The sequence below is a fragment of the Cetorhinus maximus genome, unplaced genomic scaffold, assembly GCF_964194155.1.
Source record: "Cetorhinus maximus unplaced genomic scaffold, sCetMax3.hap1.1 HAP1_SCAFFOLD_4377, whole genome shotgun sequence".
NCBI classification, from domain to species: domain Eukaryota; kingdom Metazoa; phylum Chordata; class Chondrichthyes; order Lamniformes; family Cetorhinidae; genus Cetorhinus; species Cetorhinus maximus.
In genome coordinates this window covers 1-15,794 of record NW_027600281.1, presented here as the reverse complement: position 1 = coordinate 15,794, position 15,794 = coordinate 1, and the positions used below count along the sequence as shown (strand labels likewise).

The window sequence follows — 15,794 nt, the reverse complement described above, 5'->3', positions numbered from 1 at the left end:
GCGGTTGGAGGAGGTTACAGAGATAGGGAGGGGTGTAGGGGTTGGAGGAGGTTACAGAGATAGGGAGGGTTGTAGCGGTTGGAGGAGTTTACAGAGATAGGGAGGGTGTAGGGGCTGGAGGAGGTTACAGAGATAGGGAGGGGTGTAGGGGCTGGAGGATGTAACAGAGATAGGGAGGGTGTAGGGGCTGGAGGAGGGTACAGAGATAGGGAGGGTTGTAGGGGCTGGAGGAGGTTACAGAGATAGGGAGGGGTGTAGGGGCTGGAGGAGGTTACAGAGATAGGGAGGGGTGTAGGGGCTGGAGGAGGGTACAGAGATAGGGAGGGTTGTAGGGGCTGGAGGAGGTTATAGATAGGGAGGGGTGTAGGGGCTGGAGGGGGTTACAGAGATAGGGAGGGGTGTAGGGGCTGGAGGAGGTTACAGAGATAGGGAGGGGTGTAGGAGATTGGAGGGGAGATGCTGGCTGAGCCAGTTAAGGACTTTTTTAAAATGAAGTTGTGCTGGGACATCCCTGTTTCGGAGGTGTCAGATCAGCGCAGCTCTGCCTGGGATCATACTGTGCGATTCTCCCCCGCCCGCCAGCCCCTTCCCTCTCCGTTATCCTCACTGTGGCCTCAGCGCCTGTTCCCTTTCCTGTTCCAGGAGGAGATGGACCTGAAGGTTCTGCAGTTCAAGAACAAGAAGCTGGCGGAGAGGCTGGAGCAGCGACAGGCCATCGAGGACGAGCTCCGTGAGCGCATCGAGAAACTCGAGAAGCGGCAGGCCACCGACGACGCTACCCTCCTCATCGTCAACCGCTACTGGACCCAGGTCAGCCGCCCGCCCGCCCGCCCGGGCCCTCCCCTTCCCCCCACCCGGCCCCTGCTTGCGTGACCCTCCTCCACCCGCAGGTTAACTGTGGAGTCTTGTCCCCGGGATGGAAGTGACTGAAATCCTCCCCCGCTGCGGGACCCCCCCTCACCGATACCCTGGCACCCACACGCTTTCCCTCCCAGCCCAATGGGACTCTCGCTCTTGGATCCAAGCGGGTACGCGCACGGGTGGAGCTGCTGAATTCAGTTCCCTTCGCTTCGTGTGACTCAGGCAGCTTCTCAGTGAAGTACTGGTGATGGGCCACGAGTAACCCATTTCTCCCTCTCTCCCCCCTCCACCCCTCTCTCTCTCTCCCCCTCCACCCCTCTCTCTCTCTCCCCCCCTCCACCTCTCTCTCTCTCCCCCCTCCGCCTCTCTCTCTCTCTCCCCCCTCCGCCTCTCTCTCTCTCTCTCCCCCCCTCCGCCTCTCTCTCTCCCCCCCTCCGCCTCTCTCTCTCTCCCCCCTCCGCCTCTCTCTCTCTCCCCCCCTCCGCCTCTCTCTCTCTCCCCCCTCCGCCTCTCTCTCTCTCCCCCCCTCCGCCTCTCTCTCTCTACCCCCCTCCGCCTCTCTCTCTCTCCCCCCCCTCCGCCTCTCTCTCTCTCCCCCCCCTCCGCCTCTCTCTCTCTCCCCCCCTCCGCCTCTCTCTCTCTCCCCCCTCCGCCTCTCTCTCTCTCCCCCCCTCCGCCTCTCCCTCTCTCCCCCCTCCACCCCTCTCTCTCTCCCCCCTCCACCCCCGCCTCTCTCTCTCTCCCCCCCTCCGCCTCTCTCTCTCTCCCCCCCTCCGCCTCTCTCTCTCTCCCCCCCTCCGCCTCTCTCTCTCTCCCCCCTCCGCCTCTCTCTTTCTCCCCCCCCTCCGCCTCTCTCTCTCTCCCCCCCTCCGCCTCTCTCTCTCTCCCCCCCTCCGCCTCTCTCTCTCCCCCCCTCCGCCTCTCTCTCTCTCCCCCCCCTCCGCCTCTCTCTCTCTCCCCCCCCTCCGCCTCTCTCTCTCTCCCCCCCCTCCGCCTCTCTCTCTCTCCCCCCCCTCCGCCTCTCTCTCTCCCCCCCCTCCGCCTCTCTCTCTCTCCCCCCCCTCCGCCTCTCTGTCTCCCCCCTCCGCCTCTCTCTCTCCCCCCTCCGCCTCTCTCTCTCCCCCCCTCCGCCTCTCTCTCTCCCCCCCTCCGCCTCTCTCTCTCCCCCCCTCCGCCTCTCTCTCTCCCCCCTCCGCCTCTCTCTCTCTCCCCCCCCCTCCGCCTCTCTCTCTCTCTCCCCCCCCCCTCCGCCTCTCTCTCTCTCTCTCTCTCCCCACCTCCGCCTCTCTCTCTCTCTCTCTCTCTCTCCCCCCCTCCGCCTCTCTCTCTCTCTCTCCCCCCCTCCGCCTCTCTCTCTCTCTCTCTCTCCTCCCCCCCTCCGCCTCTCTCTCTCTCCCTCTCCCCCCTCCGCCCCTCTCTCTCCCCCTCTCCCCCCTCACAGCTGGATGAGAATGTCCAGGTACTGCTGCACCGCTACGACTCTCAGCCCGAGGAGCCGCCGGACGGCCCGAAGCAGGAGGCAGAGATCAGGGACCCCACTGACCCCGGCGAGATTCAGGAGTGCGAGGGGGAACCGGAGCCGGATAAAGGTCAGGTTACTGGAGCATTGCCTCTCCTACAACAGGGAGCGGGGCACTGTTGGAGGGTCAGTACTGAGGGAGCGGGGCACTGTCGGAGGGTCAGTACTGAGGGAGAGTCGCACTGTCGGAGGGTCAGTACTGAGGGAGAGTCGCACTGTCGGAGGGTCAGTACTGAGGGAGAGCCGCACTGTCGAAGGGTCAGTACTGAGGGAGCGCGGCACTGTCGGAGGGTCAGTGCTGAGGGAGAGCTGCACTGTCGGAGGGTCAGTACTGAGGGAGCGCCGCACTGTCGGAGGGTCAGTGCCGAGGGAGTGGGGCACTGTCGGAGGGTCAGTGCTGAGGGAGCGCCGCACTGTTGGAGGGTCAGTACTGAGGGAGCGCCGCACTGTCGGAGGGTCAGTACTGAGGGAGCGAGGGTGGGCTGCGCTGTCGGAGGGAAGGCCGGGCTGGGCCATTGGGCACGTGACTTTATTCCCTGTATCGCGGCAACTGATTCTGCCTGGCTCTCCCGACCCCTCCCGCAGACCCCACACCTCTGCCTTCCTTTACCGGTGAGGAGCTGAATGAGCCGGCCCTCTCCTTCTTGGCCACACTGGCCAGCAGCAGCAGCGAGGAGATTGAACTTCAGCTGCAGGACCGCATGGCCTTCTCCAAGAACGCTGTGGCCCGAATCGTCGAAGTCTTTGACAAGCTACACCGGCGCATCGAGGACCTCTGCCAAAAACTCAACAGCGAAGGTAAGGCAGACCATTCGGCCCGTCCACCCTGTGCCAGCTCTCTCCTAGAGTTGTCCAATTGATCCCGCTCCCCTCCCACGGTCTCCTCATTGCCCTGGGAATTTTTCCCCTTCAAGTATTTATCCAATGCCCCATTTTGAGTGTTCCGATTGAATCTGCTCCCACTGCCCGTTCAGGCAGCCCCTTCCAGAGCACAGGAATCTGCTGGATCAAATAGCAAAATCTACCAACCCCCAAACTAATCCCACTGTCCCGCACTCTCCCCATAGCCCTGTATCAATCCCAAACTAATCCCACTGCCCCGCTCTCTCCCCATAGCCCTGTATCAATCCCCAAACTAATCCCACTGCCCCACTCTCTCCCCATAGCCCTGTATCAATCCCCAAACTAATCCCACTGTCCCGCTCTCTCCCCATAGCCCTGTATCAATCCCCAACTAATCCCACTGCCCCGCTCTCTCCCCATAGCCCTGTATCAATCCCCAAACTAATCCCACTGCCCCACTCTCTCCCCATAGCCCTGTATCAATCCCCAAACTAATCCCACTGTCCCGCTCTCTCCCCATAGCCCTGTATCAATCCCCAAACTAATCCCACTGCCCCGCTCTCTCCCCATAGCCCTGTATCAATCCCCAAACTAATCCCACTGCCCCACTCTCTCCCCGTAGCCCTGTATCAATCCCAAACTAATCCCACTGCCCCGCACTCTCCCCATAGCCCTGTATCAATCCCCAAACTAATCCCACTGCCCCGCTCTCTCCCCATAGCCCTGTATCAATCCCCAAACTAACCCCACTGCCCCGCTGTCTCCCCATAGCCCTGTATCAATCCCCAAACTAATCCCACTGCCCCGCTCTCTCCCCATAGCCCTGTATCAATCCCCAAACTAATCCCACTGCCCTGCTCTCTCCCCATAGCCCTGTATCAATCCCCAAACTAATCCTACTGCCCCGCTCTCTCCCCATAGCCCTGTATCAATCCCAAACTAATCCCACTGTCCCGCTCTCTCCCCATAGCCCTATATCAATCCCCAAACTAATCCCACTGCCCCGCTCTCTCCCCGTAGCGCTGTATCAATCCCAAACTAATCCCACTGCCCCGCTCTCTCCCCATAGCCCTGTATCAATCCCCAAACTAATCCCACTGCCCCACTCTCTCCCCATAGCCCTGTATCAATCCCCAAACTATTCCCACTGTCCCGCTCTCTCCCCATAGCCCTGTATCAATCCCCAAACTAATCCCACTGCCCCGCTCTCTCCCCATAGCCCTGTATCAATCCCCAGACTAATCCCACTGCCCTACTCTCTCCCTGTAGCCCTGTATCAATCCCAAACTAATCCCACTGCCCCGCACTCTCCTCATAGCCCTGTATCAATCCCCAAACTAATCCCACTGCCCCGCTCTCTCCCCATAGCCCTGTATCAATCCCCAAACTAATCCCACTGCCCCGCTCTCTCCCCATAGCCCTGTATCAATCCCAAACTAATCCCACTGCCCCCCTCTCTCCACATAGCCCTGTATCAATCCCCAAACTAATCCCACTGCCCTGCTCTCTCCCCGTAGCGCTGTATCAATCCCAAACTAATCCCACTGCCTCGCTCTCTCCCCATGGCCCTGTATCAATCCCCAAACTAATCCCACTGCCCCACTCTCTCCCCATAGCCCTGTATCAATCCCCAAACTAATCCCACTGCCCCGCTCTCTCCCCATAGCCCTGTATCAATCCCCAAACTAATCCCACTGCCCCGCTCTCTCCCCATAGCCCTGTATCAATCCCCAAACTAATCCCACTGCCCCACTCTCTCCCCGTAGCCCTGTATCAATCCCAAACTAATCCCACTGCCCCGCACTCTCCCCATAGCCCTGTATCAATCCCAAACTAATCCCACTGCCTCGCTCTCTCCCCATGGCCCTGTATCAATCCCCAAACTAATCCCACTGCCCCACTCTCTCCCCATAGCCCTGTATCAATCCCCAAACTAATCCCACTGCCCCGCTCTCTCCCCATAGCCCTGTATCAATCCCCAAACTAATCCCACTGCCCCGCTCTCTCCCCATAGCCCTGTATCAATCCCCAAACTAATCCCACTGCCCCACTCTCTCCCCGTAGCCCTGTATCAATCCCAAACTAATCCCACTGCCCCGCACTCTCCCCATAGCCCTGTATCAATCCCCAAACTAATCCCACTGCCCCGCTCTCTCCCCATAGCCCTGTATCAATCCCCAAACTAACCCCACTGCCCCGCTCTCTCCCCATAGCCCTGTATCAATCCCCAAACTAATCCCACTGCCCCGCTCTCTCCACATAGCCCTGTATCAATCCCCAAACTAATTCTACTGCCCCACTCTCTCCCCGTAGCCCTGTATCAATCCCCAAACTAATCCCACTGTCCCGCTCTCTCCCCATAGCCCTGTATCATCCCCAAACTAATCCCACTGCCCCGCTCTCTCCACATATCCCTGTATCAATCCCCAAACTAAACCCACTGCCCCCTCTCTCCCCATAGCCCTGTATCAATCCCAAACTAATCCCACTGCCCCGCTCTCTCCCCATATCCCTGTATCAGTCCCCAAACTAAACCCACTGCCCCGCTCTCTCCCCATAGCCCTGTATCAGTTCCCAAACTAATCCCACTGCCCCCCTCCCCATAGCCCTGTATCAATCCCCAAACTAATCCCACTGCCCCGATCACTCCCCATATGCATATATCAATCCCAAACTAACCCCACTGGCCCACTGTCCCTATAGCCCTGTATCAATCCCCGACTAATCCCACTGCCCCACTCTCTCCTCATAGCCCTGTATCATTCCCGAAACATTTTGGTGACCAGATGAGGGCAGTCTGTGTCCAAATGCAGCAAGACCTGTACAATATCCAGGCTTGGGCTGACAAGTGGCAAGTAAAATTTGTGCCTCACAAATGCCAGGCAATGACCATCACCAACAAGAGAGAATCCAACCGTCGCCCCTTGACATTCAATGGCATTACCATCACTGAATCCCCCACTATCAACATCCTGGCTGTTACCATTGACCAGAAACTGAACTGGACCAGCCATATAAATACTGTGGCTACAAGAGCAGGTTAGAGGCTGGGAATCCTGCGGAGAGTAACTCACCTCCTGACTCCCCAAAGCCTGTCCACCATCGACAAGGCACAAGTCAGGAGTGTGATGGAATAATCCCCACTTGCCTGGATGAGTGCAGCTCCCACAACACTCAAGAAGTTCAACACCATCCAGGACAAAGCAACTCCCGCTTGATCGGCACCCCATCCACAAACATTCACTCCCTCCACCACCGACGCACAGTGGCAGCAGTGTGTGTACCATCTACAAGATGCACTGCAGCAACTCACCAAGGCTTCTTCGATAGCGCTTCCCAAACACACGACCTCTATCATCTAGAAGGACAAGGGCAACAGACACATGGGGAACACCACCACCTGGAAGTTCCCCTCTGAGCCCCTCACCATCCCGACTTGGGAATATATCGGCCGTTCCTTCACTGTGGCTGGGTCCGAATCCTGGAACTCCCTCCCTAACAGCGCTGTGGGTGTACCTACACCACCCGGGGACTGCAGCGGCTCAAGAAGGCGGCTAACCCACCACCTTCTCAACGGGCAATTAGAGACGGGCAATAAATGCTGGGACCAGCCAGCGATGCACTTTCCAAGAACGGAATAAAAACTGTTGCGTTGAAGGAACTGCATTTAATTTGGATTCTTGTTCTTTCTCTCCCTCTGTTTCTGTCTCTGTCTCTTCTCTCCCTCTCTCCTCCTGCCTGCCCGTCCCGTCCCCCCCCCCCCCCCCCCGCCTGCCTGTCTCCTCCTCCTGCCCGTCTCCCCCTCTCCTCCTGCCTGCCCGTCTCCTCCTGCCCGCCCGCCTCCCCTTCTCCCCCTCCTGCCCGCCCGCCTCCCCCTCTAATCCTCCTGCCCGCCCGCCTCCCCCTCTCCTCCTGCCCGTCTCCCCCTCTCCTCCTGCCTGCCCGTCTCCTCCTGCCTGCCCGTCCCCCCCTCTCCTGCCTGCCCGTCTCCTCCTGCCCACCCGCCTCCCCCTCTCCTCCTGCCTGCCCGTCTCCTCCTGCCTGCCCGCCTCCCCCTCTCCTCCTGCCTGCCTGTCTCCTCCTGCCTGCCTGTCTCCTCCTGCCCGCCCGCCTCCCCTGCTCCTGCCCGCCCGCCTCCCCCTCTCCTGCCCGCCCGTCTCCCCCTCTCCTGCCCGCCCGCCTCCCCCTCTCCTCCTGCCCGCCCGCCTCCCCCTCTCCTCCTGCCCGCCCGCCTCCCCCTCTCCTCCTGCCCGCCCGCCTCCCCCTGTCCTCCTGCCCGCCCGCCTCCCCCTGTCCTCCTGCCCGCCCGTCTCCCCCTGTCCTCCTGCCTGCCCGTCTCCCCCTGTCCTCCTGCCTGCCCGTCTCCCCCTGTCCTCCTGCCTGCCCGTCTCCCCCTGTCCTCCTGCCTGCCCGTCTCCCCCTCTCCTCCTGCCTGCCCGTCTCCCCCTCTCCTCCTGCCTGCCCGTCTCCCCCTCTCCTCCTGCCCGCCCGCCTCCCCCTCTCCTCCTGCCTGCCCGTCTCCCCCTGTCCTCCTGCCTGCCCGTCTCCCCCTCTCCTGCCTGCCTGCCCGTCTCCCCCTCTCCTGCCTGCCTGCCCGTCTCCCCCTCTCCTCCTGCCTGCCTGCCTGTCTCACAGTGGAGTTTAACGGGCTCGAGGACTGCACCAAGTGTCTGAACAAGGACGTGATGGGCGAGAACAGGCGTCTCCAGGACCTGACCACTCAGCTACAGGGCAAACATCACAAGATGTCAATGGAGGTAATGCTGCCCCCATGTCGTGCCTCCCTCCCCCTTTCCCCTCTCTGTCCTTCATTCACAGGAAGTGGGCGTTGTTGGCCCCCCCTAATTGCCCTTATGGCTGTGGTGCCCTGGAGTCTCATGTCGGTCAGACCGGGTAAGGAGGGCAGATTTCCTCCGCCCCTCCCCTCCGAAGGCCAGGAGTGAAGCAGATGGATTTATTTTTTTTTCCGGGAACAACGATTGACATGGGTAATTCCGGATTTTTGTTGGATTCGAATCCCGCAGCCTGCCGTGGGGACAGGGAGGTGTCCCCAGAGCGCCCCCCTTGGTCTCTGGAATACCAGTCCACCGACTCTGCTACCCGCTCCCCCATGACCTGAACCCCCTGACTCCTGCGGCCCACCAGACGTGAGGTAGGAACGTTAACGCTGACATGGTCGACGACCCCCATCCCCGCGCGGCTGGGTCCCGATCGCTAGCTGAATCGTTGAGGGGGGTGGTTTACTCCTCCCCTCACCCCCCTTGTGAATCCGCCTGCGAGTGTTGGTGCTGTGATTGGCGGTGGTGGGGTGGGGGTGGGGTGGGGGGCGGGTGGAGGAAGGGGTGGAGGAAGGGGGTTTGAATCAAGTGTGGAGGAAGGGGGTTTGAATCAAGTATCATCGAGGAACTGACTGCGACCATGTGAGGAGCGAACCTCTCCCCACCCACCACGCCCCTGACAGCCCGAGTACCCCAATTGGAGGAGGGTGAGGCTCTTGAAACCAGAGCATTGTTTGGAACCTGACCTGGGATAATGTGGTTTTTTATTTCTTTCCTCCCATCGTTTCATCCCTAATATCCTCCGGAATTTTGCCAAATCGTATTGCAGCCGATTCCCCGCCGTCCGAGTCCATCGGTAGATCGGAATCCCGTTTGCTGAAATATTCCGCCTGTTTGTGCTCGACTGTCACTGAATTATCAGAAGCACGTCTTGCAGAGAGAGAAGCCCCCATCAATGATGGGTAAACTAAGCCGGACCAGCCATATAAACACTGTGGCTGCAAGAGCAGGTCAGAGGCTGGGAATCCTGCGGAGAGTAACTCACCTCCTGACTCCCCAAAGCCTGTCCACCATCTACAAGGCACAAGTCAGGAGTGTGATGGGATACTCCCCACTTGCCTGGATGAGTGCAGCTCCCACCACATTCAAGAAGCTCGACACCATCCAGGACAAAGCAGCCCCGCTTGATCGGCACCCCATCCACAAACATTCACTCCCTCCACCATTGACGCACAGTGGCAGCAGTGTGTGTACCATCTACAAGATGCACTGCAGCAACTCACCAAGACTTCTTCGATAGCGCTTCCCAAACACACGACCTCTATCATCTAGAAGGACAAGGGCAACAGACACATGGGGAACACCACCATCTGGAAGTTCCCCTCCGAGCCCCTCACCATCCCGACTTGGAAATATATCGGCCGTTCCTTCACTGTCGCTGGGTCCAAATCCTGGAACTCCCTCCCTAACAGCGCTGTGTGTGTCCGTGCCACATGGACTGCAGCAGTTCAAGAAGGCGGCTCACCCACCACCTTCATGAGGGGCAATTAAGGGTGGGCAATAAAATGCTGGGCCCAGCCAGCGACGCCCACCATTCCGTGAACGAATAAATGAAGCAAAAAGTGGATATAAGAACTTGCGATTTTTTTTTCTGGTTTGCGTAGACCCAACATGGGTGAACTTTTACTTTGGTGTTAGTCTGTGTCAAGCCAGCTTGTTTGTTTTGATGAAGCAGCTGAGACTGCAACTGGAGGATGTGCAGGAACTGCCAGCACCCCCATCCCCACTCTTCCCTCGATTGTTGCGGCACAAATAAAATCCACATGTCTGAGGTGCTGGAATTTTGAATTTGAACCATGAGGCCACGTCGTGCTCCACTAACAGTGGGTCTGTTGGGCAAAGGAATCTCAGACGTAGCACTGTTGTCATGATGGGCTCATATCTAGAGGGGGAGAACTGAAGGGCAGAAAGTTCAACTTTTGTAGAACCTTGGTTAGACCACGCATGGCGCACAGTTCTGGCTTCTGTACCCCACAGTCAGACCACTCTCGGAGTACCGTGCACAGTCCCGGTCTCTGTATCCCTCGGTTAGACCACGCTCAGAGCACCGTGCACAGTCCCAGTCTCAGTATCCCTCGGTTAGACCACACTCGGAGCACCGTGCACAGTCCCAGTCTCCGTATCCCTCGGTTAGACCACGCTCAGAGCACCGTGCACAGTCCCCGTCTCCGTATCCTTCGGTTAGACCACGCTCGGAGCACTGTGCACAGTTCCGGTCTCCGTATCCCTCGGTTAGACCGCACTTGGAGCACTGTGCACAATTCTGGTCTCCATATCTCTCGGTTAGACCACGCTCGGAGCACTGCACAGTTCTGGTCTTCATATCCATCGGTTCGACCACACTGGGAGCACTGTGCCCAGTTCTGGTCTCCATATCCCTTGGTTAGGCCACACTCAGAGCACTGTGCACAGTTCCGGTCTCCGTATCCCCCCGTTAGACCACACTCGGAGCACTGTGCACAGTCCCGGTCTCCGTACCCCCCAGTTAGACCACACTTGGAGCACTGTGCACAGTCCTGGTCTCCGTATCCCTCGGCTAGACCACACTGGGAGCACTGTACACAGTCCCGGTCTCCATATCCCTCGGTTAGACCGCACTTGGAGCACTGTGCACAATTCTGGTCTCCATATCCCTCGGTTAGACCACGCTCGGAGCACTGCACAGTTCTGGTCTCCGTATCCCTCAGTTAGACCACACTCGGAGCACTGTGCACAGTTCCGGTCTCCGTATCCCTCGGTTAGACCACACTCGGAGCACCGTGCACAGTCCCGGTCTCCGTATCCCTCGGTTAGACCACACTCGGAGCACTGTGCACAGTCCCGGTCTCCGTATCCCTCGGTTAGACCACACTCGGAGCACCGTGCACAGTCCCGGTCTCCGTATCCCTCGGTTAGACCACACTCGGAGCACCGTGCACAGTTCTGGTCTCCGTATCCCTCGGTTAGACCACACTCTGAGCACTGTGCACAGTTCTGGTCTCCGTATCCCTCGGATAGACCACACTCGGGGCACCGTGCACAGTTCCGGTCTACGTATCCCTCGGTTAGACCACACTGCATATCCCTCAGACCACACTCGGGGCACTGTGCACAGTTCTGGGTCTGCATAATCCTTCAGACCATGCTAAGGTATGCTATTAACCAAGGCCTGTGAGGTGTACTTATTTTTCTACCAAAATGTACTAAGTTGCATTCTTTTTGACAACTGTCCGCCTATTCCATAAGTTTATGAACGTGCTCCTGTCTTTTGTTGTTGTCTTCCTGTGTGTTAGCCGCAGCACCACTCCCTTTCCCCCAGCCATGTCGTGGGGGGTGAGTGGTGCACAGCACTGGTCCCAGCACCCAGTCCCTATGGCAACTCGGCCTTGTGGGCAGGACCCAGTGTTGAGAGATCATCATCCCTCCCATGCTAGCAACCAGACATGGCATCGGTGGTGTTACTGAACTCGACCAAGGCTGATTCCTGGGATGAAGGGGGTTTGTCTTGTGAGGAGAGGTTGAGCAGGTTGGGCCCTGTACCCATTGGAGTTGAGAAGAATGAGAGGCGATCTTATCGAGACAGATAAGATTCTGAGGGGGGAGGGAGCTCGACAGGGGGGATGCTGAGAAGATGTTTCCCCCTCGTCGGGGAGGAATCTAGAACAAGGGGTGGGTGCACAGTTTCAGAATGAGGGGTCTCCCGTTGAAGACGGAGATAAGGAGGAATTTCTTTTCTCAGAGGGCGTCTGTGGGATTCTCTCCCCCCTCAGAGAGCAGTGGAGGCCGGGGCATTGAATAGACTCAAGGCCGAGTGAGACAGATTTCTGATCAATGAGGGAGTCGAGGGTTATGTGGGGGACAGACAGGAAAGTGGAGTTAAGGCCACAATCAGATCAGCTGCGATCTTATCGAGCAGGGAAGGCAGACATGAGGGGCCGGATGGCCTATTCCTGCTTCTGTTTCTTCTGGTCTTAGGTTCTTTATCTTGTGGTGGAGTGGGTGAAGGGTTTAGTCATGTTTGTATGAAGGATATGACGGCCGGGGGTGGCGGGTGCAGCGTAGATTCACCGGAACACGGTGTGGACTGAACCACGGAGGGAGATTCACCAAAGCAGGGCTGAACCGCCCGGAGTTTTGGCGGGCAAGGGGTGATTTGATTAAAGTCTCCAAGATATCGATGGGAGCCAACAGCGCTGATACCGATAAATAAAGTGAGCGTTGATGCTTGAGAGAGAGAGAGAAAGTGTGCCTGGGAATTAGTCATGTGAAATAAGGAAATGGTGGATGAATTGGACAAATATTTTGAGCCTGCCTTCTCACTGTAGAGGATACAGATAACATCCCGGAAACAAGTGTGAATCGGGAGGTGAAAGACAGAGGAAATGTAAATCGATTAAATCCACCAGGGGGAAGGGTGCTGAGATGAGAACCAAAAGCTGACAAATCCCCAGGCCCCGATGGACTGCATCCCCGGGTCTTAAGTGGATGCAGAAATAGTGGATGTGTTTTAATTTTCCAAAATTCCCTCGATTCTAGAAAACCCCATCAGATTGGAAAATAGCGAATGTGACTCCCCTCTTCGAGAAAGAGAGAGAGACAGAAAGCAGGAAACTACCGGCCAGTTAGCTTCTCATCTGTCGTAGGGAAATTGCTGGGATCAGTTCTTAAGGGGGTCGTAGCGGGGCCCTTAGAAAATCTCAAGGCCATCAGACAGAGTCAACGTAGTTTTGTGAATGGGAAATCGTGTTTGACTAATTTACTAGAGCTCTCTTGAGGAAGTAACAAGCAACGTGGATAAAGGGGAACCTGTGGATGTGCTGAATTTAGATTTCCAGAAGGCATTTGACAAGGTGCCACGCAAAATAAGAACTCATGGTGTAAGGGGGTAGCATATTAGCATGGATTGAGGATTGGGGGGCAAACAGGAAACAGAGAGTCGGCATAAATGGGTCATTTTCTGGTTGGCAAGATGTGACGCGTGGAGTACCACAGGGATCAGTGCTAGGGCCCCAAATATTTACAATTTATATCCATGACTTGAATGAAGGCACCGATGGCATGGTTGCTAAATTTGCTAGTGACAGAGGTAGGTAGGAGAGTTAAGTTGTGAAGAGGACGTGAGTGTGCAATGGGATATAGGTAGGTTAAGTAAGTGGGCAAAAATTTGGCAGATGGATTATAATGTGGGAAAACATGAGGTTGTGCACTTTGACGGGAAGCCTGGAAAAGCAGAATGTTATTTAAACGGAGAGAGATTGCAGAACCCTGAGGTATGGCGGGATCTGGGTGCCCTGGTACATGAATCAGGAAAAGTTGGTGTGCAGATGCAGCAAGTGATTGGGGAAGGCAAGTGAAATGTTGTCCTTTATTGCGAGGGGGATGGGGTATAAAAGTGGGGAAGTCTCGCTCTGACTGTACAGGGTGTTGGTGAGACCATACCTGGAGCACTGGGGACAGTTTTGGTCTCCTGACTTAAGGAGGGACAGACTCGCACTGGAGGCCGTTCAGAGAAGGTTCACTCGGCCGATTCCTGGGACGAAGGGGGTTTGTCTTGTGAGGAGAGGTTGAGCAGGTTGGGCCTGTACCCGTTGGAGTTTAAAAGAATGAGAGGCGATCTTATCGAGACATAAGATTCTGAGGGGAGGGAGCTCGACAGGGGGGGGATGCTGAAAGAACGTTTTGTAGAAGAGACTAGAACTCGGGGACACAGTTTAAGAATAAGGGGTTTCCCGTTTAAGACGGAGATGAGAGATTTTTTTCTCTCTTTGGAACTCTCTTCCTCAGAGTGGTGGAGGCTGGGCCATTAAACATTTTTAAGGCAGAAGGAGATAGATTCTTGATTAACAGGGGAGTCTCAGGTCATCGGGAGTTGAGGCCACAAGCAGATCAACCATGACCTTATTCAATGGCAGAGTGGGCTCGAGGGGCTGCCTAGCCTACTCCTGCTCCTAATTCCTTTGTTGGCCGGAGTGTGTGAACTATTCCTGCTGATTTTTGTTCTTGGGTGAAGGGATATGGGGTGAACAGGGGCGTGTCACCAAAGCTTTTCCGCCTAGGGCTCATCAGGACCAACCCAAGAATGCCAAATTTCAAACAATCACCACAATCTATACTGCAGGAGAAAAGGCTGCCGATTGGTTGGCAAGTCAGCTCTGATTGGCCGAGGTGTTGCTACGAAGAAAGCAACAGGGAGCTCGAGGCACCCAAGCTCCCGGGTAACTCGAGAAAGGCGCAAGGCCGGAACGCTTTCCCTTTGTTTGCAGAGAATGGGTCCCTGCGTGTGAATGTATGTCACCTTGAGCACGTATAAATGAGCCACATTACGAGCTCAATCGTTTATCTTAACATTGGTTGTTAGCGTACCTCTTGGGTGCATTCAGGGTTGTCCAGCGAGTGCTGTCCGATCGCAGAATCACATCTCTAATGGCATCACAACGTTTTGTTGTGGGTTTTTGCAAACGGGGGCTGGTTGGGTACGGTCTGATATGGGGGTTGGGGGTGGGGGGGATGTAAGGATTTAGGCCACCCATCAACCAGTGATCTGACTGAGTGGCGGGGCGGAGGTCAAATGGCCTCTTCGTGCTCCCTGATGTCTGTCGTCTCACCTCTTCTCTACCTGTTTCTCTTCCCCCCCCACCCCAAACCCCCTCCCTCAGTACAACGAGCTGCAGGATAAGGTGCAATCGGCAGAGACCAAGGTGTCCGAGATGGAGACGACCATCGAGGATCTGCAATGGGACATCGAGAAGCTGCGCAAACGCGAACAGAAACTGAACAAACACTTGGCCGAGGCGCTAGAGCAGGTAACTCGCTTGCACGGCACACGTAGTGGACCTTACAGAGGCCCATCAGCCCATTGAGCCCGTGCCAGCCTCTCGCGAGAGCTATCTGATCGATCCCTCTGCCCCCCCCGCCCTGCTGCTGTTCTCCCCCCCGCCCCGACCACCACGTTGCTTCCCCTTCCAGTATTTCTCCGATTCCCCCATTCTGAACGTTCCTATTGAACCTGCTTCCACCGCCCTTTCAGGCAGAACTTTCCAGATCACAACAACTCGCTGAATCAAAAAAACGTTTCCCTACCTCTTCCCCTCCCCACCGACTCTGGTTCTTCTCCCAATCGCTTTCGATCTCTGTCCCTCTGATTTCCCGACTCTCCTGCCACTGGAAACAGGTTCCCCCCTCGATCCCTCGATCCCAACCCCCTTCCCGATTGGGAACGCCTCGATTCAACCTCCCCCCCACCCCCACTTCACCCTCCGCTCCAGGGCAGAACGATCCCAGTCTCTCCCCACGTCCCCTCATCACTGGGGGAGGCGGGGGGTGGGGGCCACTCCGGTAAATCTCCTCCGCGCCCTGTCCGAGGGCCTGGGCGTCCTTCCGAAAGTGCGGAGCCCGGGACTGAGCTCAGACCTTCAGCTGGGGGCGAACCAGGGTTCTATCGAGCTTTTAACAGCAACCTCTCTGTTTTTGTACTGCTGTTGACAAAGCCAGCGACTGTCCCCTCACCCCTCTCCCGTCTTCTCTTGCAGTTGAACTCTGGCTACCACGTGTCTGGCGGTCCGGCGGGCTTTCAGGGCGGACAGATTACGCTGCATATACACAAGGTAAATTCCCGAACTTTCCACCCCCTTTCTCCCCCCTCCCCTCCCCTCCCGAACCTGCTTGGACAGGGGTGAAGGGGTTGTAAACCCCGGCTGCTCGCTGTTGGGGTGCTGGTGTCCGAGTTACCCCGAGAAAGGGAGTCGTATTGCTGA

The 15,794-nt window shown here is 57.1% G+C and overlaps 1 protein-coding gene across 1 annotated transcript; it reads left to right on the top strand.

The window, feature by feature from the left end:
• Positions 1–642: 642 nt before the first annotated feature.
• Positions 643–15,716, top strand: LOC144678481 (E3 ubiquitin-protein ligase BRE1B-like; the record flags this gene model as incomplete). The annotated part of the gene is made up of 6 exons (XM_078538248.1): positions 643–810; positions 2,303–2,450; positions 2,966–3,178; positions 7,859–7,980; positions 14,697–14,843; positions 15,570–15,716. Coding segments are annotated over 6 exons (945 nt in total), but the record flags the coding sequence as incomplete, so codon positions are not given.
• Positions 15,717–15,794: the final 78 nt, after the last annotated feature.